This window comes from Lonchura striata, chromosome 27 (assembly GCF_050655825.1).
Source record: "Lonchura striata isolate lonStrDom1 chromosome 27, ASM5065582v1, whole genome shotgun sequence".
Classification (NCBI taxonomy): Eukaryota; Metazoa; Chordata; class Aves; order Passeriformes; family Estrildidae; genus Lonchura; species Lonchura striata.
This window is the reverse complement of record NC_140729.1, coordinates 10,147,787-10,175,669: the sequence shown is the minus strand read 5'-3', so window position 1 is coordinate 10,175,669 and position 27,883 is coordinate 10,147,787. Positions and strand designations below refer to the sequence as shown.

Genomic DNA, 27,883 nt, shown 5'->3' with positions numbered 1-27,883 from the left:
CCCGGGTCCCTGTTCCTGTTCCTATCCCGTGTCCCTTGTCGCGCCCGTGTTCCTATCCCGTGTCCCTTGTCCCGTTCCATGTCCCCGTTCCCTAGCCCGTGTCCCTTGTCCTGTTCCGTGTCCCGTGTCCCTATCCCGTGTCCCTTGTCCTGTGTCCCTATCCCGTGTCCCTGTCCCGTGTCCCTGTCCCGTTCCATGTCCCTGTTCCCTATCCCGTGTCCCTGTCCCGTGTCCCTTGTCCCGCCCGTGTCCCTGTCCTGTATCTCGGGTCCCTATCCCGTGTCCCTTGTCCCGCCCGGGTCCCTGTTCCCGTTCCCTATCCCGTGTGCTGTTCCCTATCCCGTGTCCCTATCCCGTGTCCGTGTCCCTTGTCCCGCCCGGGTCCCTGTTCCCGTTCCCTGTCCCTATCCCGTGTCCCTGTCCCAATCCCGTGTGCTGTTCCCTATCCCGTGTCCCTGTCCCGTGTCCTGGGTCCCTATCCCGTGTCCCTTGTCCCGCCCGGGTCCCTGTTCCCGTTCCCTATCCCGTGTGCTGTTCCCTATCCCGTGTCCCTATCCCGTGTCCCTTGTCCCGCCCGGGTCCCTGTCCCTGTCCCGTGTCCCTTGTCCCGCCCGGGTCCCTGTTCCCGTGCCCTGTCCCTATCCCGTGTCCCTATCCCATGTCCCTTGTCCCGCCCGTGTCCCTATCCCGTGTCCCTTGTCCCGCCCGTGTCCCTATCCCGTGTCCCTTGTCCCGCCCGTGTCCCTATCCCGTGTCCCTTGTCCCGCCCGGGTCCCTCGCTCCCCGCCCGCCCGGCCCGCGCGCTGAGGGGGCTCCGCGCATGCGCCGCGCGCCCCCCGCCCGGGCTCGGCGGCCGAGGGGCCCCGGCGCCGCCACGGGCCGGACCCGGTGAGTGGGGCTGAGGGCGCGGCGGGGCCGGGCCGGGCCGGGCGGGCGCCTGGGGGCCCCGAGCGGCGCCGCCCGAGGGGCCGGAGCCACGGGGGGCGGCGGGGGGCTGAGGGGACCGAGCGGCCGCTCCGGGGCACCGGGAGGCGGGAGCCCGAGTGCAGCCGCGGGCCCCGAGGGGACGGAGCCGCGGCGGGCTGAGGGCGGCGGGAGCCCGGCGGGACCGAGCCGGGCGCTCCGGGGGGATCCGCAGGCGGCGGGGTGAGCCGGGCGCGCTCCGCCGCGAGGGCCGGTGTCAGCCCCGGCTGCCCGCGTCCTCCGCCTCCCCCGCCGCCTTCCGCGCTCCGGGACGGGCCTCTCCGGGCTGTTTATCCCGAGGGAAGCGATCCCGAAGGGCTTTCCCGGGGAGCGCCGCTGCCCGCCCGCGGCTGCACGTGTCGAGCCGCTGGCTGGTGAACGGAGCGCTCCCGGCGCTGCGAGCGCGGGAACGGGGTGATCGCGCCGGGAGTCGCCACCCGTGTCACCCCGTGCCCACCGCTCCTCCCGTGTCACCCCGTGCCCACCGCTCCACCCGTGTCACCCCGTGCCCACCGCTCCTCCTGTGTCACCCCGTGCCCACCGCTCCTCCCGTGTCACCCCGTGCCCACTGCTCCTCCCGTGTCACCCCGTGCCCACCGCTCCACCCGTGTCACCCCGTGCCCACCGCTCCACCCGTGTCACCCCGTGCCCACCGCTCCTCCCGTGTCACCCCGTGCCCACCGCTCCTCCTGTGTCACCCCGTGCCCACCGCTCCTCCCGTGTCACCCCGTGCCCACTGCTCCTCCCGTGTCACCCCGTGCCCACCGCTCCACCCGTGTCACCCCGTGCCCACCGCTCCACCCGTGTCACCCCGTGCCCACCGCTCCTCCTGTGTCACCTCCGTGCCCACCTCTCCTCCGTGCCCACCGCTCCTCCCGTGTCACTCCGTGCCCACCGCTCCTCCCGTGTCACCTCCATGCCCACCTCTCCTCCGTGCCCACCGCTCCTCCCGTGTCACCTCCGTGCCCACCTCTCCTCCGTGCCCACCGCTCCTCCCGTGTCACCCCGTGCCCACCGCTCCTACCGTGTCACCCCGTGCCCACCGCTCCTCCCGTGTCACCCCGTGCCCACCGCTCCACCCGTGTCACCCCGTGCCCACCTCTCCCGTGTCACCTCCGTGACCACCTCTCCTCCTGTGTCACCTCCGTGCCCACCTCTCCTCCTGTGTCACCTCCGTGCCCACCTCTCCTCCGTGCCCACCTCTCCTCCCGTGTCACCTCCGTGCCCACCTCTCCCGTGTCACCCCGTGCCCACCTCTCCTCCGTGACCACCTCTCCTCCTGTGTCACCTCCGTGCCCACCTCTCCTCCGTGCCCACCTCTCCTCCCGTGTCACCTCCGTGCCCACCGCTCCTCCCGTGTCACCCCATGCCCACCACTCCTATGTCACCTCCATGCCCACCTCTCCTCCCGTGTCACCCCCGTCCCCCTCCTGGCTCCGGGCAGGCCGGGGCTCACGGATCCCGTGCCAGCTGCTGCGGCTCCAGCACAGTCCCTGGAAGCAGCAGCTCCTGCTCAGAATTCTTGCCTGGATAAACCTTCATAGCGCTGCTGGCAGCCGGAGCCAGCCCTGCCTCGAGCTGACGGGCCGCAGCCCTGCGGTTTGGCATTGCTTGAGGAAATATTTTCCAGCTCCAGGAGTGTTTGGACAAAGCTCTCAGGCACGTGGTGGGACTGTTGGGGGTGTCCTGTGCAGGGCCATCAATTTGGCTTGATGACCTTGTGTGTCCCTTCTCACTGAGGACATTCCGTGATTCTCTGTGCTTGACCCCAGTGCGGAGCACAATGAGAAGAATCCTGCTCTTGAGTCAGATGAGAGTTTTGGCCTCCGTTGGGCCTTTCACCCAGTGTCATAAAATTTCACAGGAATGACATTTGTGCAGCTATTTTTACTGGCCTTTTAAAGGCAATTCTCATTTCTGTTGGTAGGAATTAGTCCTGACACTCTGGACAGTGTGACCTTACTTCACAGTGAAATGCTGATTTTGTTCCACCATCAAATTAATTACAAATAGGAGATAGTTCATAGGGATTAATTAGGGCATGGATGTACCATATGGATTCTGGAGCAACAGTTGCTACCACCAGGTTCTGATTTTTCATTGGGTGTTTGATTGGTGTTTGGAAATGAGAGAGAGAACAAAACCCTTCTGTCTGACAGACCGTTGATAGTTGTTATTATTTCAATGTTTCCTGCCTGCTCTAAGTCAAGGATAATTGGTTAAGAAAAAACCCCAAACTGTCCCTTCCTGTTAGAAATCTTTGTCCTGGGGATGTTCAATGAACCAGCTGTCAGTGCAGTTACCAAACCCTCCGTTCTTCAGGTCATTTAAGGGAAAAAGTGTTGTTTTCTGTCAGGACTCGTGTTTAGGAAAACGCAAGGTGCCTTTCTCTGTATTTTTGGTACTTCCCATGTCTGTTCCAAAGTTGTGCTTGTGCTTTCCTGAGGGAACAGGTCAGCTCAGTGCTGGAAAGCAGGATGGGTGGGCAGTTTCAGAAGGGAATTTGAGCCTCACTGTGCAGTTTGACTCCGAGGGAAAGTCCTGCATTTCCAGCCGTGCTTGCATTAACTCCGGCGCTCCCGCAGCAGGACGGAGCTCTGTGGTCACTGGTGGCTCCGTGGGGGTGGCCTGAGCTGTCACATTCTGGTGCCTGGCGAATACGCCGAGAGCTGCAGCGAGGGGCTGGTCCTCGGTGCCACCGGGGCTGGTCCTCGGTGCCACTGGAGTGCTGGGCTCTCTGTCCCCGCGGCTGCCGGGGCTCCGGGCACGGCTGCGGGCACGGAGGCGGCCAGGTAAGAGCTGAGGGGCTGGGGCTGGGCTGAGCGTGGGCTCTGAGCCTTTCCCTGGCTCCTTCGGGGAGGAGAGCCCTTTGCAGGGTATCTCCAGAGGCGGGAGCTTGTCTGACATTTCCAAACTGAAATGCCAGCGCGTGGGGCAAAGCAGGAGCACGGTGACAGGTCCCTTCGGAGGCTTCACCCACGTGGAACTTGTTTTTCAAGAGCATCTCTGGTTTTTGGACTGTGTTGGAGTTGCTCCTTGGAGTTTGTCGCCCAGCACCTCTTGTCTTTTTGAAATGGGTTTATCAAGGTTTAGATGAGTTTGAGTGATGAGAAGTTATTAAAAACATTTTGCTGACCAAAGGGTCTGACTGCCTTCAGTGCTTTCAGACTAGAGCTTGTAAGTTTATCCTTCCATTGATGGAGGAGACTATTGAGTTATTACTAGTGGAAGCATTTCCATTTACAAATCTAAGTGTTTTCTTAATTTATACAACAATATTACAATTTTTTTTGGTTTTTTTAAAGCAGCTCACAGGTCTGAATGAAGGATTCTACACAAGGAATTATCATGAAATACCTCTTTATTAGATGTGTACCATCCTCAGCCCTTCATTAAGGGACTTTTTTTGTCCCTCACTTCAAAGTGAACACCCAACTCATCACAAATAATGTGCAAGTGATGCAAATATTGGTAAATAACTGGAAAATTTGGGTCAAGGACTGAGAGCACAGCGCTTGCTTTGAACAAGGCAGAGAGGAGCCCCAAGAGGGTTTGGAATGTGAAGAATTCCAGGGGTCCCAGCCCTTGATGGGGGGAAAGTTAAAACCCAGATGCTGGGCGAATTGAGACCAATTTTAAGAATTTATTTTGGTGCACCCTGGAGAGTTTTAATTATAGGCACAGTTTTTCTAAAAAATTCTGTGGTTCTAAAGGCAATTGGTGTGGAAATTATATTGTTTAGGTGACACTTCATATTAAAAAGGTTTTTTTGGGTTTGGATGGTTCTAGAGTTTACAAGGACAAATTTCTTACAAGCTCTGAAATTTAATCACTGATGGAGAGTTTGTGATGAATTTTAACACCTACATTTGTTGATTTAGTAATTTGCTGACTGCCAGCAACTTCTGTGAGTCAAAAAAATCCCCAAACTTTCCTCATCCACCACTTTTGGCAAGGAAAGGATGAGATCCAGTGCCTGAAGTTGTACCTAGGAGTGATCCAGCCACTTAGGATCAGCAGAGCAGCTAAGGAACACCCAGTTAGGAGCTGGATAATCCAGAAGGTGCCTTCCTTGGGTGTGTTATGGATTGGGTCACTGAAAATCCAGTGCCTTGGTGCTTCTCTGGGGAGCTGGAGAATCCAGAGCCACAGGGGCTCAGTGGTGGTGCTGATGCCTCGCTCCTGGCCCAGCTGTGATGCTGGAGAGCGAGCAGCCCTTATGGAATGCTGAGCTTTCCATGGAGAGCTGCTGGAGCACCACAGAGTGGGTGAGCCCAGGCAGACCCTGCTCGCTGGGGTGAATTTTGGTGATTTGTGGTCATTGGCACCTGCAAAGGGCTGCCGGCTGAGTAAAGAAGTGATGGAATCAGGAGTTGGACTTGGATGATCTTTGTGGGTCTTTCCCAGCTCAAGATACTCTGTGATTCTCAGAAATCAGGCTGCAGCCTCACCACCAGCCTGGAGCTGGGGAGAGGGGGCTGCTCTTGTGGCTCTTTCCTTACACCACTTCACATTTCAGCAGCTTTTTTGAAGGTGGAAAGCACAAGGAGCGCTGCCTTGTTCAAGGTGCCTCTCTAGTGCCTCACCCTTCCCGCTGGGACAGGGTTCCCTGGACCCCAGCAGGAACTCGGACAAGGGTGGTGATCATTAAACACTTGGAGTGAAACCCGTGTGGATAATGGACCCCTTTGTTGTCCCTGCCGGGGGATGGGCGCTGCTGCCTCATTAGGGGGAAGGTGATCCTTTGCTCCCACCCTGCTTCCAGCCTTTGTGTTCTGTGCTGCCACTCCACAGAGTTGACTTGTGCTCCAGATTTACGTCTTTTTAATCTGCGTTATAGGAAGCAAATTACTGCCGTTAAAAAAGTTCCACTACCATTTCCTGATTTTTATCGTGCCTCTACTTTGTTCCTGCTGACCTCCCCACGGAAGCACATCCCTGCCCAGGCGGTGGGGAGACTCCCTGAGATACAGATGGTCCCTGGACCCCAGTGCCAGCCCCTCACGGGTGGCTGCACGGCCACCTCTGTGTGCCCTGCTTTGGAAGGGAGTGAAGGTTTTGTTGCAGAAGCCCCTGGCATTTATCAGGGTTTCCAGCTGGTCTCACACTTCCCGCCAGCAGCAGGAGTGCAATTCCTCTGTCCCGTGCTTGTGCCATGGAATTACAGGCTGTGCTTTTTATCGGCTCAAATTATGGTTAATAATGGTCAAAATGTATTAAATCACATTTCACTTGCTGTGTTCAGGATTGCTCAATACGTAAATCCCGCTCTTGAAAAAAAACATGTTTTTAAAATGTCAAAATCACCAAATTTCCCATTCACTGCCCATTCTTGGTCCTGTTTTTGGGAGGCTCGTTGCTTTCCACTAAAAGCTACGAAAAGGAATTTATCTCCAAAATGCTTCTTGGAGGCAAAAGGGCAATGTTTGCATTTCCTTTTCTGACCTCCTCATACCATAAATATGAATTGTTATTGCTGCTCGGGTAATGACACACAGTTCTTCCCAAATTCAGGACTGTCTGGAAGATCTGGTTGGGATTTTTAAGAACTTGACTTTGTTTTGGCATAAAATGAAGATTTCAGGTGAAAGTTTCTGGATGTGGTGTGGGATAATTAACATATGCAATGTTTGGCTGGGCAGTTGTGACCTTACTGATGATTCCTGGTGAAGGAAATACTGAGAATGGCAAAAAGAAATCCCTTTTCCTTCTGCAGACATAGACAACTTGGTTTCAGACCTCAGTACTGGCCAGGAATTCCTCAGTGATTCTGTTTCAAGGAAGAATGTGATTCCGTTTCAAAGCAGAACCCAGGGTTTTAAGCAATAACACAAGTTATAAGGTTTTCTGGCTATAAATAAAAATCTATATTTGGAAAAAACAAATAGTGTATTTATGGACAAAACTGTATTAAAGGAAATGTGATGGAAAAATTGAGTCAGATGAGCTGATGTATGAAGCATTTCCCTCTGGAGTCATTGGGCTGAAAAATGTTTTATATGCCTAAACTTGAACAGATGCTTCAGCACACACACACACACACACACACACACAGTCCTCCCCCGGTTCATATTAGCAGTTCTGCTCATACCACTGTGATTAATTCTCAGACCAGCCTGGTTTAGGCTCTTTTCCGGGGGCTCCAGGGTATTTCCAGATCATCCAGGTACTTAAGCCATGCTTAGCTGTAAATAAGCGAGCAGCCTGGATTATTAGCGGGATTTGTTTCAAGCTTTGCATTAGGCATGTGTTTAAATGACTCACTGAGCTGGGATTTACATTTTTACACAGGAGTGAAGGATTTCTCTCTATTACCTTGCCTAGATGGAAATTGGTGGAGTCAGCCATCTTTTTTGCCTAAACAAGTCCGTGAAACCAGCTTTGGGCTCTTACAGTTATTAATTCCAGCTTTTTAGTTACAAATTTGTCAGAAAACAAGTCTGAGTGTGCGTGCCTGACCTCGATTGAGATCCTGAGGAGGACTGAAGGAGGGAGGGAGGGAGGGAGGGAGGGAGGCATCCATATGGATGACCAGCAGATTGTGCCTTGTGTCCTTTCCAGTCCGAATGTCGAACGTCGAATGCGCAGTCAGTGGTGCTGGAGGAGGCTGACAACTGCATTTGGTTATTTTCCATTGAGTCCCTGCTCTGGTGTCCCACTCAGCCACAATCTGCTGTCCTGGGGTGCAGGGTTTGCCTTGTAGGTGGCTGTGCACTGCATTCCCTTTCCTCTGAACATCCCCAAAATCTTCCCCAAAAGTGCCACGTCTTGAGGCTGCTTCTGTCCACTTTGCTTTTCTGATGAAGGAATGTAGAAAAATGACTTCTGGGTCTAAGCAGGGGTCTGGCTGTGGTGTGCCTCGGGACTGCAGCTCCTGCAGGATGAGGGGTGGTGCTGGTGGCAGCAGGGGATGGAACTCCTGCCTGCGGTGACATCCAGGCATGAGTGGTGCAGCCCTGCCAGACTCGGAGCAAGCCATCGCCTGTGAAGTTCTGTATCTCTCTCATGCTTAAAATAGTCAAGAGCCTGGAAGGGTGATTGTGTGTCTTGTGTGTGCCCATGTTCCCTTGAGGGGGAGTTTTGACTCCTTGTTAACTCCTGGAAGCCTGGCTCTGCTGTGGGTTCAGAGACAAAAATGACACCCAGCACTGCGTAGTCCTGAGGTGAGAGATGTGTCTGTAGGCAGGGAAGGGCGTGGGTGTAGGTTGTGCACATGGGGCTGGCCTTGGTGTCAGTACATGTTTTAATGGCATAAAATTAAAATGACTTGGTGTCAGTACATGTTTTAATGGCATAAAATTAAAATGGTTGAAATTCCTTATGTGTCTTGCAGCTGTGCTACCCTGCATGCAGCATATCCTCCTAAAAATCTAAAAATCTCCTGATTCTCATGGTAAACATTGAAGTAGTTGAGAAATGACTGAATTTAATTTGCAGGAGTTACTCAGCTGGTGCTCAGATATGGAGTTAAACTATTTTGAAATGAGAAGAATTTTCATGGTGGAAACTGTGATTCCTGAGATATTATAAAGCAAAATAAAATTGAAGTGTTTGGGAAGAAGCACATGGCGATCTTCCACAAAGCCATATGGAAATTATCTTTATTCCATGGTTCGTGTGAAATCTTTGCTCCTTCTGGAGCTGACTTGGAGCCTCCTCCTCAGTGCTGTCCCCAGCTTGGTTTGTATTCCTTGCCTGCTCTTGCTCTCTTTGCAATCTGTGGCCAAACCATATCGATCCAGGTGTCTGCGGAATCCGATTCCCCGGAGGGTTTGTGCTGGAGGGCCGTGGACAGGAATAAATCATGGCTGCCCTTCAGGTGTTCTGATTGCCTGGCATCATCTGGCACATGCAGCATTCCAGGGGGCTGGAACTGAGCAGTGATCAACAGCTCCTGTACCAGTTCTGTTCCCTTTGGCATCTGCTGGTTCCTCTCTTTCGGCTGGTTCATGGAGGGGCTTTTTCCCCAGCACCTTGGAGCCACTCACTCCTGGCTCCTTTGGAGCAGGCACAGGGATCAGATGGAATCTTGCCCGCTCCAGAGTCCTGTTTCTGACCTGTCCCATGTAGGGGCTGCAGCAGAGCATGGGAGAAGCTCTGGGCTCTCTCAGCATGTGACTGCTTTGTGCCTGCAGACTTACCCTTGCCTGAGGCACTGCTCTGGCTTTCAGTTTTTGAGGGGTTTTCCTTCTCCAGGCTGCTCCAGGTATCACAGCTCCCTGCCTGTTCCCCCCCTCAGCTTTCTTGCTTTTTTTCACTCCACTACCCACTCCATACCTCTGCTCCAATGTCCTTCTGTTCTCCTTTCTTCCCATGATAGGAGCTGGCCGGGGTGACCAGAGCCACACAGCGTGGGTGAGCCATGGGCACTCAGGGGACGTGGCAGAGTGATCAGAGCCACGTGCCATGGATGCATGTCACAGGCACATGGTGGCACAGCAGCATGTGCTGGATGTGCTTGTCCTCTGACACTGGTGAAACACTGTTTTGGGGCTGTGCTGAGCAGTGCCAGAGCGTTCACAGAGCAGCCTGACAGCCCCAAGACCTCCTGCTTGCTGAGGCCATCTCAGGGCATATCTATTTTTAGGTGAAATTGAGATTTATTATTTTTATTCAATGTATGCATCACTTTATCCATGTGGAATTCCATCTGCCATTTTATTTCCAGGTTGCATAGACTCATATGGTCCCTGTGCTGCTCTTCATGGTTGCTTATCTACTGCCCCTTGAATATTTCCTTCAGGATATTGGGTCACATCCAGACAGTGTCCTAGTCTGGCACAGCCAGCTCTCCCTGTGCCCCTTGCTCTGACTTCCTGCCCTTGAAGGAAATGACTGTTTACTCCTACTCCCAGCTGTCTCTATACAGGACCAGTCCCTTTTCCAGTGGCCTTTTGGGGTCCCTACAGGAAGCCTCAGATGAGAGAGACTCGCAGGGGTTAAAATCCAGAAGATCTGGAGCCATCTGTGGGGCTGGAGGTGCCTTTCCAGAAGCCACGCTGACTTTTCCCCTGGTTTATTGTATTTATACAGAGAATCGGTGCCCACTAATGCTGCTCTGTGTCATTAGTCCTGTGTGAAAATTGGGTTTGGAGAACTGCACTTTGCCAGGATTTCCTTCACAACCCCTGTCTTGCAGAGTTGACATGGAAGTTGCTTCCTTGTCCCAAGACAATTTTAGGAATGGTTGTTCTCAGGCCAGGATCCATCTCCGTGCTCTGTTAACCCCTTGGTGGATCCATCCAGCCCTTCCTACTGTGACTCCTCAGTTTGGCTCTTTGCTCTGTAACCTCCCCTCCAGTCCCTGCAGTGGGAGCCAGTTTCCCACTGAGTCCCAGAGGAGAGGGCTGACAGTGAGCCTGGAACTGTTCCTGGTGCTGTGGCTTGTGTGTAAAGGAGTCACATCGAGTTCCCTGGATGGGTGGGTTTGTCATCTCTTTTAGTGACATTAAAGCTGAGCCTGTTCCTGTTGGTGGCTTTCTGCAGGGAGGCTCTGTCCAGGTGCAGGTGGAATCTGAAGTTGGAGTGGTCTGAGGGCTGGAGCAGCTCTGCTCTGGAGATGGGCTGGGAGAGCTGGGGTATTCAGCTGGAGAAGTGAAGGCTCTGAGGAGACCTTACTGTGGCCTTTCAGCTTACAAAGGGGCTTGGAAGAAAAATGGGGACTTTCTACTGTCTCCTGTAATAATAAGACAAGGGAGAACACTTTTAAACAGAGAGGACAGGGTTAGATGGGACATTAAACTGACGCTGTTGAGCCAGGGATGGGTGAAATGGCTTCTACAATTTCAGAAGGTAAACTGAGTGTTTATTCAAAAGTACTTCTCTCTTTTATAGAGAACATCATGAACATTAATTCTATTGGTCTTAAAGTAAAAACATTTCACCTGATTGGTACACCGGACTTAGGTCAGTGTGGTAGAACATATTTATAAACAATATGAATGGAAAACAAGATAATAGATTGTTTGCATTCCTCTCAGACTTTTTCCCACGCTTAGCCTGGCAGAAATATTTCTCTTTTTGTCTCTGACTGAACTGATAATATCCACATTAAATTGAATTATTTTATTATGGGAGTGCTAGGGCCCTGGCACAGGTTGTCCAGAGAAGCTATGGCTACCCCTGGATCCCTGGAAGTGTCCAAGGCCAGGTTGGACGGGGCCTGGAGCAGCCTGGGACAGTGGAAGTTGTCCCTGCCATGGCAGGGGGAGGAACAAGATGGGCTTTAAAGTCCCTTCCAACCCAAACCAGCCTGTGACTGTGTTTGGCAGAGTGGGTTCGATCACTTTAATGAGACAATCCACCAAACAGCCAATGGTTCTTTATCAGGAGTGATCTTATTTTATCTTATCTCACAAAGCTAATTCCCCTTTGTGAGAGCCAAGGAGCTGTGACACAGCAGATGCTCAATTACCCTTTGAATTCAGAAGGTTTCTGCAGGCAGACCTGCTTGCTCTATGTTAGGAAGTGGCCCAGCCCTTGGTCATGCCACGTAGAGGTGATCTTCTGGCTCCTGCTTGGTGCTTGAAGAGAACATTCCAGAAGGAGCATGAAGTTCATTCCGTGATTAACAAGATGTCACCAGCCTCCTAAAATCTCGGAAGCTTGGAAATAAGAAGCTGGGGGAAGCTTGGCACTGTTGCCACTGTGGCTGCAGTGTCTGGGTGGGTATTTTCTGCCTCCAGCAGCCCCACAACACAGCACACACCGTCCCCTCGGTGCTCCCCTGCAAGTCTCACGCCTGACTTCAGCACTGGGGAGGCTGATCTGCCTTCAGTTTGCTGCTAATTGTCCCAATCTGTGTCGATAATAAGTCAGATAAAATCCTTGGCCAGGGAAAGCAGTCGGGTGGAAAAACTGACCCGTCTGCCACTGTGTGCTTGGTGCAGAGTGCCTGTCACTGGGAAAGGGCTTCTGGCCTCCTTTCATAAAACAGGAGTTATTTCCAGCTGTTCTCAGGGGGGAAAGCCCCAGTTGGTGTGTGTGTTTCCCAGCTGGAGTGATGGAGCACAGGGAGTTCATCCATGTTTCAGGTCTCTTCCCAAGGGAGTCTCAAAGTGTTCAAGGCTTTCAGAAATGTACAGTTTTATGTTTCTTATTTCATTACAGGGACATTTTTTTCAACAAATAAGTCACTTAGTGAATCTATGCATATTTATATTCTAAATTTTATCTTTGGCAAAATAAAGCTGTTAAGACTCCTGTTGAACTCAAGCTGGAGTAACATTTTAATGCCAGTATGGCAATCTGCTGCCTTACTCTGCTCCTTGTCTCAGAATAAACTGTGTGTAAAACCAACTTTATTGAAACAAAACTCTTCAGCTGTTTCTGTGGTTTAGCAGCAACTTAGGAGAAGTTGAAGCAGCAGTAGAGTGAGTGAGGTGCTGGTTTGTTGTGGACCTGTTCTCTGGCAAGGTGCTGTCCTTGGCTGTCTGTCCCAGCACCATCCTCGTGGATTGTTGTGCCATTTGGCACAGCTGGCTGCTGTCCTGCTCGGCTTGGTGCTCTCCACCTGGGGAGGTGCAGAGTTTGGTCAAGTCACAAGGGGCTGCAAGGCTCTCTGCTGCTCTGTGTCCCAGCATGGGAACAATCCAGGCCCAGTTTAGCAGAGCTGTTCCAAGTGCTGCCTGAAAGCACGAGCACAGCAGGGAGGGTTTGCAGTGGAGAGGCTTTGGTTTGCACTGTCCTCCTCTGCCTCTGAACATCCTTCCCTCTCTGCAGAGCTGCTGGCATAGAAAACGTGATGTGGATTTGGTGGAGTTGCAGGCTGAGGCGGTGGCTCCCACTAGACCAAACAGAGCTGGGGAATAAAACTCTTTTTTTTTGAATGTAGGTCACAGAGAAGCAGCTGCCATGTTGCAGGATGGGTGACTGGGGACGTTGTGGCAGACTGTGTCGGGGTGCGTGGTATCTGTTTCATTGACAAGCTGTTCATGGTAGTTTTTGAGGCTTATCTATGAAGCAAACACTGTCGTGGTTCCTCTTGACTGTCATAAGATGGTGGTGGGAGCATTAGGTGTTCATCCCCATCCGATTGCCTCCCGCTCAGCCAAGTGAGAGCCTTTGATTCTGATGTACAGGAGCCGACAGAATTGCTCTCTTTTGGCTTCTCTCTCCTTTCCTGAAATGGCTGTGAGAGTGATATTAGGGTCAGCTGCCTCCAGTGTGTCATTTTCTTTTGACACTTATCCCTCTGAGCACAGAGGAGGAGCCCGGTGGGGAAATGCTGTGGAGCTGTTGGCTGCAGTGGAATCGGGTGTAGTTAAAGGGGTGTTGTGGTTATTTGAATCACTAATCACATCAAGGCAGGGAGGTCTCTCTGATGCCTGACTGGAAGGGTATGGGAGTGAGGATGGCCTTCCCCAGACCTCGCTGCCAGAGAGCTGGAGGGATCCAGGTAAGCACATGGATGCTGCAGCCTGTCCAAAGGCTCCTGCTCCCCAGCAGCTCCTGTCCCTCAGTGCTTCCCAGGAATGCAGCACCCGGAGGTGCTGTGTGTTCTCTGCCTTCTTCCCTTTGGACCCTTGTGGGTCTGTCTGGGGAAACAGGATTGTTCCTCCTTGCCTCGCGGCAGTGCTCAGGGTCGTGGTCTGAGGTCTCGGGTGGGCCCAGGTGCTGCCATTCCCTGGGTGTCACAGGTGGGTTTGCATTGTCCAGGCTCTGCCCACCCCTGTGTGTCCCCAGGCGCAGCCCTGAGTAACAGTGCTGGTGCTGGGCCTTTCCTGCCCTTTCTTTCTTTCTCTCTGCTGTTCCCAGGCAGCATTCGCAGCAGGACCTTCTCCTGCCCTTTCTTTCTTTCTTTCTTCCTTTCTTTCTCTCTGCTATTCCCAGACTGGTGAGCATGTCCTGAAAGGGGCTGAAGCCCTGGGATTTGTTGGCAGGTGTGTGCAGGAAACCCAGCCCTGATCCATCACACTCTTACTTGAATTGCTGTTGGCCACTCAGGACCTGCCTTTTGTCATTCTCCTCACTGCAATTTTTCCATTTTTACCTTTCCATTTGCCATATTTGTTAAAATAACTGCTGGGAACACAGTTCCCGATAGGTAGCAGTACAATATTTTCAGTATTTTAATAATGTATTGTTGTATCATGCCAGTACAAGTAGCACTGTGTGGCAGTTGTCCCACACTGGCAGGGGGAAGGATCTCAGGTCACAGTTTCACTTGCTTATGTGTCTCAAGTCCCTGCAAGTTGTCCCCTCTCTATTATGTTCATTCTTAGAAGAAAAATTGCTGAATTGCTTTTCTTCTGTTGCTGTTGCCCAGACTGTTCTCCACAGTCCCCAGGGAATGGTGGGCAATTGATGGTTTTTGAATGGTGGAAAATTGATACACAGAAAATTCCACTTAAACATAAGAAAAGCTTTTGTTTACTGTAAGCATGGTCAGATGTAGGATCAGACTGCCCAGTCTGACTTTTCAATGTTTTTAACTGTGGAGGTGTTTAATAGGATCGGGCTGCCCAGAGAGTTTGTGGTGGAATTATTTAAAACCTGTCTGGACATGGGCCTTCCAACCTTCTCTGTTTGACCCTACTTTGGGATGTAAAATATGGTGGTTTAAACTACCAGTTAGCAGAACATTGCACATTTCTGAAAGGGGTGCATTTGGTACAAGGGAACTCAGAAGTGACTGAGATAAAACTCTTCTCACTTAACAAAGGGTCTATCAGACTAGACAGTGTTGGGGTGTTTGGTTTGTCAAGGGGTAGCACGTTGTGTGTCTGAGCCAGGGTGTAGTAGCCCTGACTGAGGAGCATGTGGTGCCTCATAAGATGGATGCCAGGTCCAGGAGCTGCTGCTGAGAAGGAGAACTCTGGTGTTTGGGAGATCAGTGCTGCCTGTGTGTGATCATGGCTGGGAAGGAGAACTCTGGTGTTTGGGAGATCAGTGCTGCCTGTGTGTGATCATGGAAAAGCCTGCAGGATCCCTGCAGAGAATGGGAATTGCCAGCTCTCAGCTGGAGTTCTCTGTGCACCTGATGTCACACTCACCCAGCCTGATGGTCACTTCAGCTGGTAGGAACAGTGTTTCTCAAGGGTGCCCTCCACATCTTTGCATTTAAGAGTATCAGTCCCCAGCCCTGTTGTTTGCAAACAGCCTGGGCTGGCAGTCCAAGAGCTCAGCATTTGGTTAAACACTTGGTCTTGATTTCAGAAAAGCAGTGTTGGGCATTTTCTCTAGTATGGCTTGAACTTCAGATTCAAATTTAAAAAAAAATAATTGTCTTTTATCTACCCTGTAATTCATTGTTTTCAACATCCAGCTGAATTACACAGGGAAAGCTTCCCTGTGCTTCACTGGCTCCTCTGCATGGAGGAACAAGCACAGCAGCACCAGGGCCAAGGGCAGGCAGGGCCTGGTGGGCCGTGCTGGACCTGCCAGTGCTGCAGGAGCCCAGTTCCTATGGGAGCTGCTCAAACCATCTGGGCTCAGTGGGGTTAAACTGTGGTGCAGAGGAGCTGTGAGATGTGTGAGGCTGGAGGAGAGGGGAGAGGGGGAGTGCTGGTGGAGTAAACACTGGCTTGGTTCTGAGCTCCAGCAGCTCTTCTTTGCTGGGTTGTTCCTCATCTGCCAGCAGTTGTGAGGAGGGGATTTGTTCCTGCTGCAGGCTCCAGAGCCAGCACTGTGCTGGTCCCCAGGGTTTGCTGTCGTGTCCCCAGGCTGCCCAGGGAGCTGGGTTTCAGCGCAGGCTGAAGCAGCACACAAGTCTCTGACCACTTAATGTCCTCCTTGATCACGTTCACATCACCGCAGTGCTGCCATCACCTGGGGCTCCTTCTGCCTCCTCATACCTGGCATCGCAGGATGGGTGTGAGGAGCAGCCTCAGGCTGGCGTTCAGCTACAAGAAGTGCCAAATTGGGAGCTCAATCTCCCAGTCTGTGAGCTGGAACACCTCATTCCCATCCTTGAGAAGGGATGCTGATTGCTGAGCGTGTGTGAAGGGATTCAGGCTGACACAGACCCCATGACGGGCCTCCGAAAATCTCACGAGGTGACAGAGACTGTAGAGCCCAGTGTCCATTTCCCGTGGAGCCTGTTGTCACTGCAGGCTCCTGCTCTCAGATGAACCTGGGCAGGCTCAGCTCGTCCTGTCCGGTGCTGCTGGGACCCTGGGCACGCTGCTTCCTGCAGCAGCACAGCTCCTCTAGGTGCACTAAAAGCTGCTTTGGGCCAGCACAAAACACGTCGTGATTTCATTTGAATTTTGTCACTGCGGGGGAGTGTTGCTAAAATTGTCACTTGGCTTCCCATGTTAGCAGTACCTAGAGGGCACGCCGAGGCGACCGGAGGTTCATGTCTTAGCTGCAAATTCCAGTTTATCTGTAAGCTGAATGCTCGGGTGGGTATATGTTGATTTTCAAAAAGATACATACTTGACATCTTTATTTTTTTGACAGCGCAAGAATCTTATTATATCCCTACCTCTTACCCATATTTTCCTGTTCTATTTATATCCCACATAGGATTTGTGGTCTCATAATGCAGCGTGGGGATTTTTAGACTCGGGGGATTGGTCTGGGAGTCAGCAGAGCCTTGTTAGCATGCCTGGGATTGGGAGGCACCATTCAGAAATGGTTTCCAAATTGACACTGACATTGTGGCTTTTTCCAAACCATTCTCTGCTGTTGCCACGTGAGCCCTGCCAGATGACAGAGGATTTATTTGAAAGTGCACTGTGTGCTCTCCAAAAAGTCCCAGCCTTTTCCTTCCCAAGTATTCTATAAGATTAAAAATAAAATTCAGTGCACTCTTCTTACTCCTTTTCATCTTAATTGCTGAAAATAGGAGTAAAATTGATGGTGATTGAACCCACTTCCTTCAAGGAGGATAGAAGGGTGATAGCTGCGAGTTCTCTTAACCCAGGGGTATCCCCACATCCTTGCTCTTGTGTCACTCAGGACAATGGACACTGGAATTGCTGCTCAGGGAATGCAGGTGGCATCAGCACAGCACTCACCAGGATTCAGGATGTGTTGGCACCATTCCAGTGCTGGGTCTGGCCATGGCTCTCTGCTTCCTTGAGCAATGAAGTCTTACTCATTTTCCAGGTTAAAAAAAATAAAATAAAAAAAAAGGAACCTCTCTGCTTCCTCAAAAGTACTTGTAAATCATGTAATTTCTTACTTTTCAATATAAATGAGATCTGAATGAATAATTAGCATTATTCATTCATCCTAATTCAAATACTATTTTAATTAGCCTGTGGGCAAAATTTCACTTTCATGCAGCATGAAACCTCTTTTGATTAACAACAGAATTGCCATGCATTTCTTCTTTTTTTCCTGCTCAGCACATGTCTTTTTAAATTGCTTAAAAACAAAACAAAACAAATAAATCATTAATAAATTAATCAGATTTCATTAGCGTGACCTGGGAATACATAATTTAGGGAGGAAAAAAGTCTTTTGGACAGGATCCACATGGATCATCCAGTTCAGCTCCATGATCCTCACAGGCTGCCTAGTGCTGAACCAAACCAACACTCCCTGCACCCTCATGCTCAGGTGCTTTGGGCTGAAGCTGCCAGTTTGTGCTGGGCTTGAGCCAAGGGGCTCCAGTTTGTGCTGGGCTGGAGCCAAGGGGCTCCAGTTTGTACTGGGATGGAGCCAAGGGGCTCCAGTTTGTGCTGGGATGGAGCCAAGGGGCTCCAGTTTATGCTGGGCTTGAGCCAAGGGGCTCCAGTTTGTACTGGGATAGAGTCAAGAGGCTCCAGTTTGTACTGGGATGGAGTCAAGAGGCTCCAGTTTGTGCTGGACTGGAGCCAAGAGGCTCCATTTGTACTGGGATAGAGTCAAGGGGCTCCAGTTTGTACTGGGATAGAGTCAAGGGGCTCCAGTTTGTACTGGGCTGCAGCCAAGGGGCTCCAGTTTGTACTGGGCTGGAGCCAAGGGGCTCCAGTTTGTGCTGGGATAGAGTCGAGGGGCTCCAGTTTGTGCTGGGCTGCAGCCAAGGGGCTCCAGTTTGTACTGGGATAGAGTCAAGGGGCTCCAGTTTGTACTGGGCTGGAGCCAAGGGGCTCCAGTTTGTGCTGGGCTGCAGCCAAGGGGCTCCAGTTTGTACTGGGATGGAGTTGAGGGGCTCCAGTTTGCCCTGGGCTGGGCCCAGTCTGTGCCGAGGCAGGGCCAGGAGATGGTTCTGAAGGTTTTTGGGATTTGACAGCCCAGGATGAGGCTGCCTTGACACCCAGCTGGTGCTGGCTGTCCTGCCCTCCAGGTGCCTCCATCTCGGGGGAATGGGGACACTGTGGAGCATTGCAGCTTCCTCCTGCCCCGCTGCTGTCCCTGCCACAGCTGTCCCATCCAAGGGCTGGATTTTGAGCATTTTACAGTAACTGCTGCTCCACGGTGCAGTTCTTCACACCCTGAGCGGCAGGAGGTCATTGCTGTTGGAGGAGAAAGCTGAAAAGAGGTGAAAATTTAAATGTTAAAATGTTTAAATTTAACATTTAAACCCCCATGGGCTGGGTAGAGGAGGGGGCTATTCCCTGAGAGAATACACCTGAGGGGCCATTCCCTAGCTGTATGTGAACAACAGCTGTGTTAACTCCAGAAATTCTTCATCTGAAGCTGATTTCTTTTTTCCCATGTACCTGCTCCAAATTCTTCATTATCTCTGGATGTCAGTGCCTGCAAAGCTTTAATTCAGGAGCCAGCCCACTGTCAGAGATAAGCCCCCTGATATTTCATCATGGATCCTGCCCGCTCCAAGGAGCCTCCTCCGCTGGAAGTGCTGAAGTGAACTTATGACAAATACAAGACATGAAAGTCTCTCTCAAATGCACTTTCTGGCATGACTTAAATTAGCTGAAGTTGCTGACATTCTGCCTTTCTCAGCTGCGTGTCAGTGTCCATAGACTTTTCTTTCAAACATGGGAAAATTATTGAGTTAAATGTTGCCAGAAACAGCAGATGCAGGAGCGCGGGTGTACGCTGGGTGAAGGTTACTGAGATGTGTCTGGGTGCTGCAGCACGTGGAGGAGAGGCAGAACGTGCCCCTCTGACCTTGGCTGATCCCACAGAACGCAGGGACACCACCGGAATTCCACTTGGAAGTTCTTGGGTTTGTACTGCATTGAATTTGGATGGGCTGAACCTTTCCAAGACTTAATGACTGTCATTTTGCTTGAACCAAAACATTTCCTCAAAGACCAGGAAGTTCTTTGCTTGTTTATTGGTCCTCCCATGTTTGTCCCAGCAGCTCTGCTCAGGACTAGGACTAAATAGACAAAGTGACATTTTCTTGGCAAAGAGAATCAGCTCTTGGGCAGCTTCAGAGCTCCACAGCCAGGACCCACTAATTAGCAGGTCCTGGTTGTTAACCACAGGTTGGGTAAATCCTCCTGCATCCCAGGGCTGTGGGAGCCTCAGCGTATGTCTGTACATAGGTCTGGCATTCTGTGCATTGATACAACTGGTGGAATTCGGGTTGGAATCACAGGAATGATTCCTGTGTTGTTGTTGCTACCTGTCTGCAAGTAGAAAATGCACTGTGAAAAGCTAGCATGTACCTTGAAGAAATTTCTTAGATGGGAAGTAGCAGCTTGTCTAAAAGTAAAGATTCTCTTACTGAAATTTGTACTCATTTCAAACTTCCCTGTCTTTAACTCCTGAGGAATGTGACAGTATATGAAAATTTAAAGGCTGGTTCCTGCTGTTACTCCAAATTTACATTGGCAACAGTGTTTAATTAATTTCATATTTACTTAGTAGTTTACTTTCAGTGAGAAATGTGGCCCTGACATTTTCAGCGAATAAGAATTAACCTCTTAAACTCCTTTGGGTTTTGTCTCCTCTTTAGTTGATGAATCGCAAGGTGTCAGTGGGGACGTGCCTGTCCTGTCGGTGCCCGGGGTGATGAGATGGGCAGAGCAGTGTGGTGAGAGAGGGCTAATGGGGCTCCTCCCCTCTGTTAACCTCCTGTTCCAGATGTGGGGTTCACCTGCCTTTGCTGCCCATTGTTCTTCTCAGGATGCCCAGATTCATGTGCCCCTCATCTGGACCCCAAATCCGAGTGGGAAATGCTGAGTGTGGGGTGTCTGAAGCACGCTCATCCCGAGCTGCTCTTGGGTGCCTTTCTGAAATGGGGGTGCCAAGCCCTTGCTGCAGGAGGGGGCTGCTCTGAGACTGGAACCTCTGGTCTCTTTGCCTGTTAAAAGTGTGTGATTTCAGCCAGTGCTCCGTGGAATGATGGCAGCAGGGTTGTGTTGGAGGGGAGCTGGGATGGAAGCCTTGGGAGGATTGCAAGCACCTTGGGAGGATAGCTGTTATCTATGGAACACGTCTGTGTCACAGAGACATTTCTCTCTTTCTCAGGATTTTTCATAGAGGTGCACAGAGAGAAGAAAGAGAAAACAATTTCTATTTCTGCTCCTTGTTTTTCTCGTGTGGAATGTGTTTGGAGAATTGTTTACCTGGGGTGATTGCTTGATTGGATTCTGGTGAGATTGTTTGAGCCTGATGGCCAATCCAGTCCACCTGTGGCTGGACTCAGAGAGGGTCACGAGTTGGGAGGGAGTTAGATATGGTAGTTACAGAAATTAGTATGTAGTTTTAGTAATTCTTTTATATAGTATATTAATGTATTATAGCATAGTTATAATAAAGAAATCATTCAGCCTTCTGAACTGGAGTCAGACATCATCATTTCTTCCCACTGGGTTTGCCTGAATTTTGCAATATATCTGATTTGAATATGTCCTTCTCAGGGCTGAGTGCAGGTGGCCTGTCCATCCACCTGAGTGAGGGCTGGGGATTTTTGTCCTAATTGGTGATTTTGATGACACATCGTGATCCTGACTCGTTGTTGGGATTCGCTTTCATTTTCCTCCTATGTTTCCCAACTAAACAAATTGATCTTTCTAAATCACTCCCTTTTAGGCATCTGCCCTGTCCCTCAGCTGGTTTTGAGCCTCCTGTAGCTGCTCTCTGATGCTGGAGCCCCTGCTGAAGGATGCAGCCGCAGGCGCCCAGGGCTGTCTCGCTAACAAGGAGGTAAGATCACCCCTGGCTCCTGGTTGCAGGTGACACTGCAGGGCTCAATCCATCACCTGCACTGTTCAGCAGCTCTCCTTGAGACCCTGATCCTGCAGGGGCCTCGTTCCCTTCCCTGTTAGCTGACACCCACAGCAGCCTCTCCCCCAGTTACAAACCCCTGCTCTGCTGGTCTGAGCTGTGCTGAGCGTGGTTCAGGCTGATCCAGGGCCCTCAGCCTCCCCAGCAATCCGTGTTTTCCTGTACCACTGGTAACTCTCATCTCCAGTTCTCAGCCTGCAAACTCATGTCCCATGGGCCCATTTTGTCAGCAGCCACTCCTCAGCTGAGCTTGGGAAGATCAGCCTGCCTGCCAGGGATTTTCAGAACTGCTGTGGGAATAATTTGTCAAGATTTTTTGTTACTTCTGATCACTTAATATGGCCTTTTTTAATACTCTCCTGTGCTATTTTTTTCTCCCACTGTCATGAAGTGATAAATCAAATGTTCTGCACAGCCCATCCACACCATATCCCTGCTCTTGGCTTTCCAGTGAAACACTGAATTCCACCAGAGGGAGATCACATTGATATCCTTTAATTCTGCATTGCTTGCATCTCCTCACATTTCATGAGTTTGCCTATAAACAACTGTGTAGTTACGTGGAAGAAATTGAAGAGTTCCAAGTACTAGTTTTCCTCCAGTCTCCTGGAATTTCTTCTGGTCAAGAATAAATCCCTTTTAAGATCAGAGTGCTGGAGATTTGTCCAATTCTTGGTTCAGGATCTGTCACCAAATGTTTTTCTGATGTAATAATTTCTTTTTATAATCTTTATGTCAAATTGATATTTGACATCATCAAAAGTTTTAAAGTTCCCTCGTTGCTCTTGACAGATCTTCCCATGTTTTACCAGTTTCACTCCTTGGAGCTCCAGCAGGGCCTGCAGTATTGCTGGCGTTTGTTCAACATGTTTCCAGACTGGAGTTTCCAAGGATGGGATTTTTACTGTTAGGATTGCAAATTTATCCTGGAGTCATGGAATGGTTTGGGTTGGAAGGGACCTTGCAGCCCATCCAGTGCCACCCCCTGCCATGGGCAGGGACACATTCCACTGTCCCAGGTTGCTCCAAACTCAGCCCAACCTTGAACACTTCCAGGGATCCAGGGGCAGCCACAGCTTCTCTGGGCAACCTGGAATCTGCAGGCTGGAATTTGGCAGAGTTGCCTCTGGCAGGCTGTGCCAGCCCCGCTCGGGAGCGTGGCCAGGCCCGGCAGTTCCGGCGCTCGCTCAGCTCCTGCCAGCGCGGTCCCTTCTCCCCTCACCCACCACCACTCACTGCTGCGGGGGAGCTCTTCTAAAAGCTTTGACAGGTGACTCTTTCGAAACAGGTTTTCACTACAAAGTCCACATTTAAATCTTTTCTGACCCTGTGGGAGGAAGGTTTGGAGCCTCCCAGAGGGGCTGGACCCAAATTGATCCACAGGGTGGTTCGAGCGTAGTTTGGAGTTTCTTGGCCCAGCCCTGTCCTTTGGCTGGCCCTGCAGGGTGACACGGCTCAGGCCACCAGCCTGTCCTGCCTTTGCATCACAGGTGGGCTGGGCCATCCCTTCCTGAATTAGGACAGCTGGTACTCCCCTTGGACACAACTGTGTCTGCTGTAGGTTGTGGCTGAGACTGTGATCACTAACCCAGGCTTTAACAAATTAAAATAAATCCTCTTGTCAGTGGTGGAATGTGTCCAACAGCACCCAAAAATCTCATGGGCACTTGTCTTCCCATCCACGGTGTTTTGGAGTCTTCAGCTTCCACTTGAAATGTTTTTATCAACCTATGACATACAGAGCAGCCATGTGTCTGTTTTGGGCTGGGGAGTAGCTTTGGGAGCACTTTTTTAATGAAATGATACTGAACTGCTACTTTTTCTTACAGCAGATTCCTCAAAAGCCTGCGGAGGAGACGTAGGATCTTCAAGCAAATTCTGTCAGCTGGATCCCGATAGCAGGTGGTGGTCACAAACATGGATGGGTGTTGGGTGTAAAAGTCTGGAGTTTTCAGACTCTCTTGGTTGAGTTTGAACCATTTAGGCTCGAGCTGATAAATTCATAAATATGTGGGGGTTCTGTTTGTTTTTTAGATAAACTCATTTGACCACCATGAGTTGGAGTTTTCTGACCCGCCTGTTAGAGGAGATCCAGAACCACTCAACCTTTGTTGGCAAAATCTGGCTGACAGTGTTGATTGTGTTTCGGATTGTCCTAATTGCTGTGGGAGGAGAATCCATTTATTATGACGAACAAAGCAAGTTTGTGTGCAACACGGAGCAGCCTGGCTGCGAGAACGTCTGCTACGACTCCTTCGCCCCTCTCTCGCACGTCAGGTTCTGGGTGTTCCAGATCATTCTCGTGGCCACTCCCTCCGTGCTGTACTTGGGCTACGCCATCCATAAGATCGCCCGGATGGTGGAGCACAGCGAAGCCAGCAGGAGAGCCAGGAGGAGGAGCTTGCCCATCCGCTGGAAACAGCACCGGGGCCTGGAGGAAGCTGAGGATGACCACGAGGAAGACCCAATGATGTACCCAGAGATCGAGGTGGAGAGCGTCCGGGAGAGTAAAGAGAAGCAGAGCCCTGCCAAAGCCAAGCACGACGGCCGGCGGCAGATCCGGGAGGACGGGCTCATGAGGATTTACGTGCTGCAGCTCCTGGCCAGGGCCCTGTTTGAGGTTGGCTTCCTGGTGGGGCAGTACTTCCTGTACGGCTTCCAGGTGAGCCCCGTGTTCGTGTGCAGCAGGAAGCCCTGCCCGCACAACGTCGATTGTTTCATTTCCAGGCCGACCGAAAAGACCATTTTCCTGCTGATAATGTATGGGGTGAGCTGCATGTGTCTGCTCCTGAACGTCTGGGAGATGCTGCACCTGGGCTTTGGCACCATCCGGGACACGTTGAATGCCAAGAAGAAGGAGCTGGTTGACTCTGGGACCTTCAACTACCCCTTCACCTGGAACACGCCCTCAGCTCCGCCGGGCTACAACATCGCGCTGAAGCCGGAGCAGATGCAGTGCACGGAGCTGTCCAACGCCAAGATGGCCTACAGGCAGAACAAAGCCAACATAGCTCAGGAACAGCAGTACGGCAGCAGCGAAGGGAACATTCCCGCCGACCTGGAGATCCTGCAGAGGGAAATCAAAGTGGCTCAGGACCGCCTGGACCTTGCCATCCAGGCTTACAACAACCAAAACAACCCCAGCAGTTCCAGAGGGAAGAAATCCAAAGCGGGCTCAAACAAAAGCAGTGCCAGTAGCAAGTCGGGAGATGGGAAGAACTCGGTCTGGATTTAACGTTGACTCAGTTGATACGCTGTGGTTTTTTCCCCTAGTTTATCATAACCAGCAGTCCCATGAATAATGGCTTCCATTAAGGGAATATTTGACTCTGCTGATTTTCAGGGATACCGTTGGCTCGTGATTCAGCCCCAGAAAGGGTTTATACACTGATTCTAGGACTTTAGAATTTTATTCTTTTGTCTTCCAAGTCAGGAGACAAATAGGTATATTTAATTCATTCTCATTGAACGGTTTATGCTGTATGTACAGTATTACAGTACATTTATTATGCACAATTTTTTTTGTATTTGTACACTGGATCTGATGTTACACTTTTTATATCAACAAGGACAAAGCAATGGATAGCCATTAGCATTTTGTTAATTTTATTATTGTTGTCTGCAGTTACGTCATTGTTCTTCCTTGTTTTCCAAGTAAAACTTTTTATAAAACTTTTCTATGCTGCGTTTCCAAAGTGCCTTGAACGTGCAGAAGTGGAGTCTCTGGGCAGCTCATGGGTGGGAAAAGATTTGGGAAATCTCTGTCAATGGTGCTTCTTTACTAAATTAATGTGCTGCTTGCAACCTGGAAGTGTTATCCCATAATCTCCTGTGTCCTGCACGCTCTTTCCTCTATGGAAAATGACTTACAGGAAAAATGTGTGTGTGTGTGTGTGTGTGTAGGGAGCAGGATTGCCAGTTGTGGGGCAGAGAGGGCTCAGGGCTCCCTGCACACCTTGTGCAACAGGAGAGAGGAGACACCTCAAATTCCTGCAAAACGTCTGGAAAAAAACGGAGTAGAAATGGCTGGATTCAGTAACTCAGCTTGTTTCTGTGAGAGTGATGGGAAGAGAAGTTTGTGAAGCCTCCTGTTGTGTAACACCCTGTGCAGTGGTATCTTTTGGGGAGGATTCCTGTGCTTTCCAAACTGATCGGGCCAGGTGGAGTCATGGTAGCTCTGTCTGAGTGTGGAATCCCCTCCCTGTCCTGCAGCAGCACACAGGAGCTGTGTGGGGAGTCTCAGCCCTCCTGGAATATCAATGATTCTGCTTTATTCCAGACCCTCTTCCTTCCCTTCTGTCCGAGGAATTCCTTTCAGACAGAGCAATATGTATGGTTTAGCTTTCTGCTTGAGAGACCAGTCCAATCTGGCATTCTGTGGGCTTGGCATTAAACTTGAATTTACAATTAGCAGAAGGGGAGTGAGGGACTGATGCCTTTGGCTCTGTCTTTCTGGCAAGGAGCCGGCTCGGCTGGGAGAGACGCTGATAAATGTCTCTGCTTTCTGCTGCTATTTATAAGGGATTCAGGACCTTGCCCTGCTCCCTTTCTTTTTTCAGGTTTCCATGCATTTTAATATCTTTTGGGGGCCTGTTTCAAGCAGGACTGTTCTCTTTCAAGGCTACCTCTGTCCCTTGTCAGAGCTGGGTCAGGAACAGGATTCATCCCAGAATGATTTGGGTGGGAAAGGACTTAAAGAGCATCTCCTTCCATGCCCTGCCATGGGCAAGGACCCCATCCACTATCCCTGGGTGCTCCAAGCCCTGTCCAGCCTGGCCTTGGGCACTTCCAGGGATGCAGGGGCAGCCACAGCTGCTCTGGGCAGCCCGGGAGGAGTGAGGCTCTGTGGAGGACACAGTTAAAACCCTTCTCTATTCCTCTCCCTCAGAACTTCGGGTGCAGTCTCCACAATAAATTCATTCCAAGGGGAGCATGTCTTTGCTGTTCCTCTCTGCCCAAGCACCTCCTGGAAGTGGGTGTTGTGCCGAGTTCTTTCAGTCTGTTTTCCCTCTGGGACACCAGGCAGGCCAGGCATGGGTCCAGACTGTCCCTGAGCAACCTGGAGAGCCCCTGCTGTGCCCAGAGGCAGCACAGCCCCCGTGGGAGCCCCTCTGGAGCTGTGGGGACTCTGGGAAGGGAATTGCCCCCCTGGCCTTTGGCACTGACCCCAGGCTGCTCCGGGGAGCAGGTGGAGGAGTGCCAGGGAGGTGTCTCCAAGGAAGTGTGAGCGACCCGGGACGTGAGCAGCAAGGGGATGTGGGCAGGGATGGTCCGGTGAGCTGGGGCTGGCTCTGTGCTCCAGGGGCACTTGAGCAGCTCTGCTCCTCTCTTAAACTGGCCTGAAAAAGTCCCAGCGATGGGCAGAGGCTCTGCCAGAGTGAGCTGAGTGTGGCTGGGAACCTGGGTGGCAACCATGTCTGAAAGGATGAGGGAGAGACTTTGGAGCCTGGAGACAACCAGGGCTGGTGGCCACAGAGCACTCATCACCCCCAGCACTTCTTGCTCTGCTCAGTGTCCCAGATGGGTGACATTTAACCCCGTGTGGTGCTTTGGGAACAGCCTTTCCCCAGTGAGAGCAGGGAAAATCCTTCTCACTGCTCTCTTCCCAAACTACAGCAAATTCCTATTAAGGACTTAAAGCAGGCTCCCACCTGCTGCTCCCTGGTTTTGTGTTATTTCCCAGTTAATGACCTGTGTGAAGCTGCTGCCTCAAGGCAATCCTGGGGCTGCTGCCCACCCAGTAAATCCCTGTTAATGAGCAGTGTCCACAGTATTCCAATCCCAGTGCTGGATTCATTCTGAAAATCCCAAGTAATGGAGCTGTTAATGTTACTGCTTTTTGTTTTCACTTTCATTGTGTACAAAGTGCACATTTGGATTGAAGCTGAGCGTTTGTTGCTGGTTGTGGGGTCTGTCCCAGCTCTGTTCTGGCTGTGGGTGGTTTTGGAATAACAGACTTAGTTTTTCCTTTTGAAGAAACAATATCTGCATTGCTTTGAAATGCTCTTGCTTTGGCTTAATTTAGACCATTTTGAAATAAACATCCAGGAGAGACTTTGAGACAAAAAAATGCTGGATGGATTTTGGATTTGTGGTGACATTCTCTGGGTTTGGAAAAAAAAAAAAAGCATTAAATCCAGTGGATTACTCCAGTCTGAGTGAGATGGCTTCTTTTTTCCAGCAATAGAATATGGGGGGGAGGGAGAGGGATATAATGATTTGTCTTAACCACAATTTGGAATTTTTATACATGTGGCCTTGTTTAGGTCAATAAAATCAGCTCAGAAGTACCTGTGCAGGGACGAGAACAGTTGCATCAGAAAAGGGAAAACCCACCAAGCTGGGAAGTCAGACCTTGGGAAAGGGTGGAAAAGGGAGAAATCTGTATTTGTGCACATGGGCAGTGCCCGGGGAGCTGTGCAGGATCTGCTGCCCGGCTCCTGTCACCGGGCACGGTGGTGGCTGTCACAGCCTGGCTCTGCTGGGTGTCCCTGCTGTCCCCTCGCTGCCAGCCTGGCCTCGGCTGCGGAAGCAGGGCTGGAGTGTTTGTCCTGCAGCTGGCAGGGGCTGGCAGGGGCTGGCAGGGGGATGGCAGGTGGATGGCAGGGGCTGGCAGGGGCTGGTAGGGGATGGCAGGGGGATGCCAGGGGCTGGCAGGGGATGGCAGGGGCTGGCAGGGGCTGGTAGGGGATGGCAGGGGCTGGTAGGGGATGGCAGGGGGATGCCAGGGGCTGGCAGGGGATGGCAGGGGCTGGCAGGGGCTGGTAGGGGATGGCAGGGGCTGGTAGGGGATGGCAGGGGGATGGCAGGGGCTGGCAGGGGGCTGGGCTCTGTTCCGGGCGCT

At 51.3% G+C, this 27,883-nt stretch overlaps 1 protein-coding gene across 4 annotated transcripts; it reads left to right on the top strand.

Moving 5' to 3' along the window:
- The first annotated feature begins 842 nt into the window (after positions 1 to 842).
- GJC1 (gap junction protein gamma 1) lies at positions 843 to 27,191 on the top strand. 4 transcript variants are annotated; one of them, XM_077788268.2, is made up of 4 exons: positions 843 to 888; positions 20,845 to 20,958; positions 22,872 to 22,941; positions 23,074 to 27,191. In XM_077788268.2, exon 4 carries the CDS (start codon positions 23,093 to 23,095, stop codon positions 24,272 to 24,274), a length of 1,182 nt encoding a protein of 393 aa, XP_077644394.1. In that variant the 5' UTR covers positions 843 to 888; positions 20,845 to 20,958; positions 22,872 to 22,941; positions 23,074 to 23,092; the 3' UTR covers positions 24,275 to 27,191. The 4 variants fall into 4 exon arrangements, with proteins under 4 accessions (XP_077644394.1, XP_021395567.1, XP_085418194.1 ...); XM_021539892.3 differs by having other exon boundaries at positions 22,869 to 22,941; XM_085562068.1 differs by lacking the exon at positions 843 to 888 and adding an exon at positions 3,659 to 3,755.
- The last annotated feature ends 692 nt before the right edge of the window (positions 27,192 to 27,883 follow it).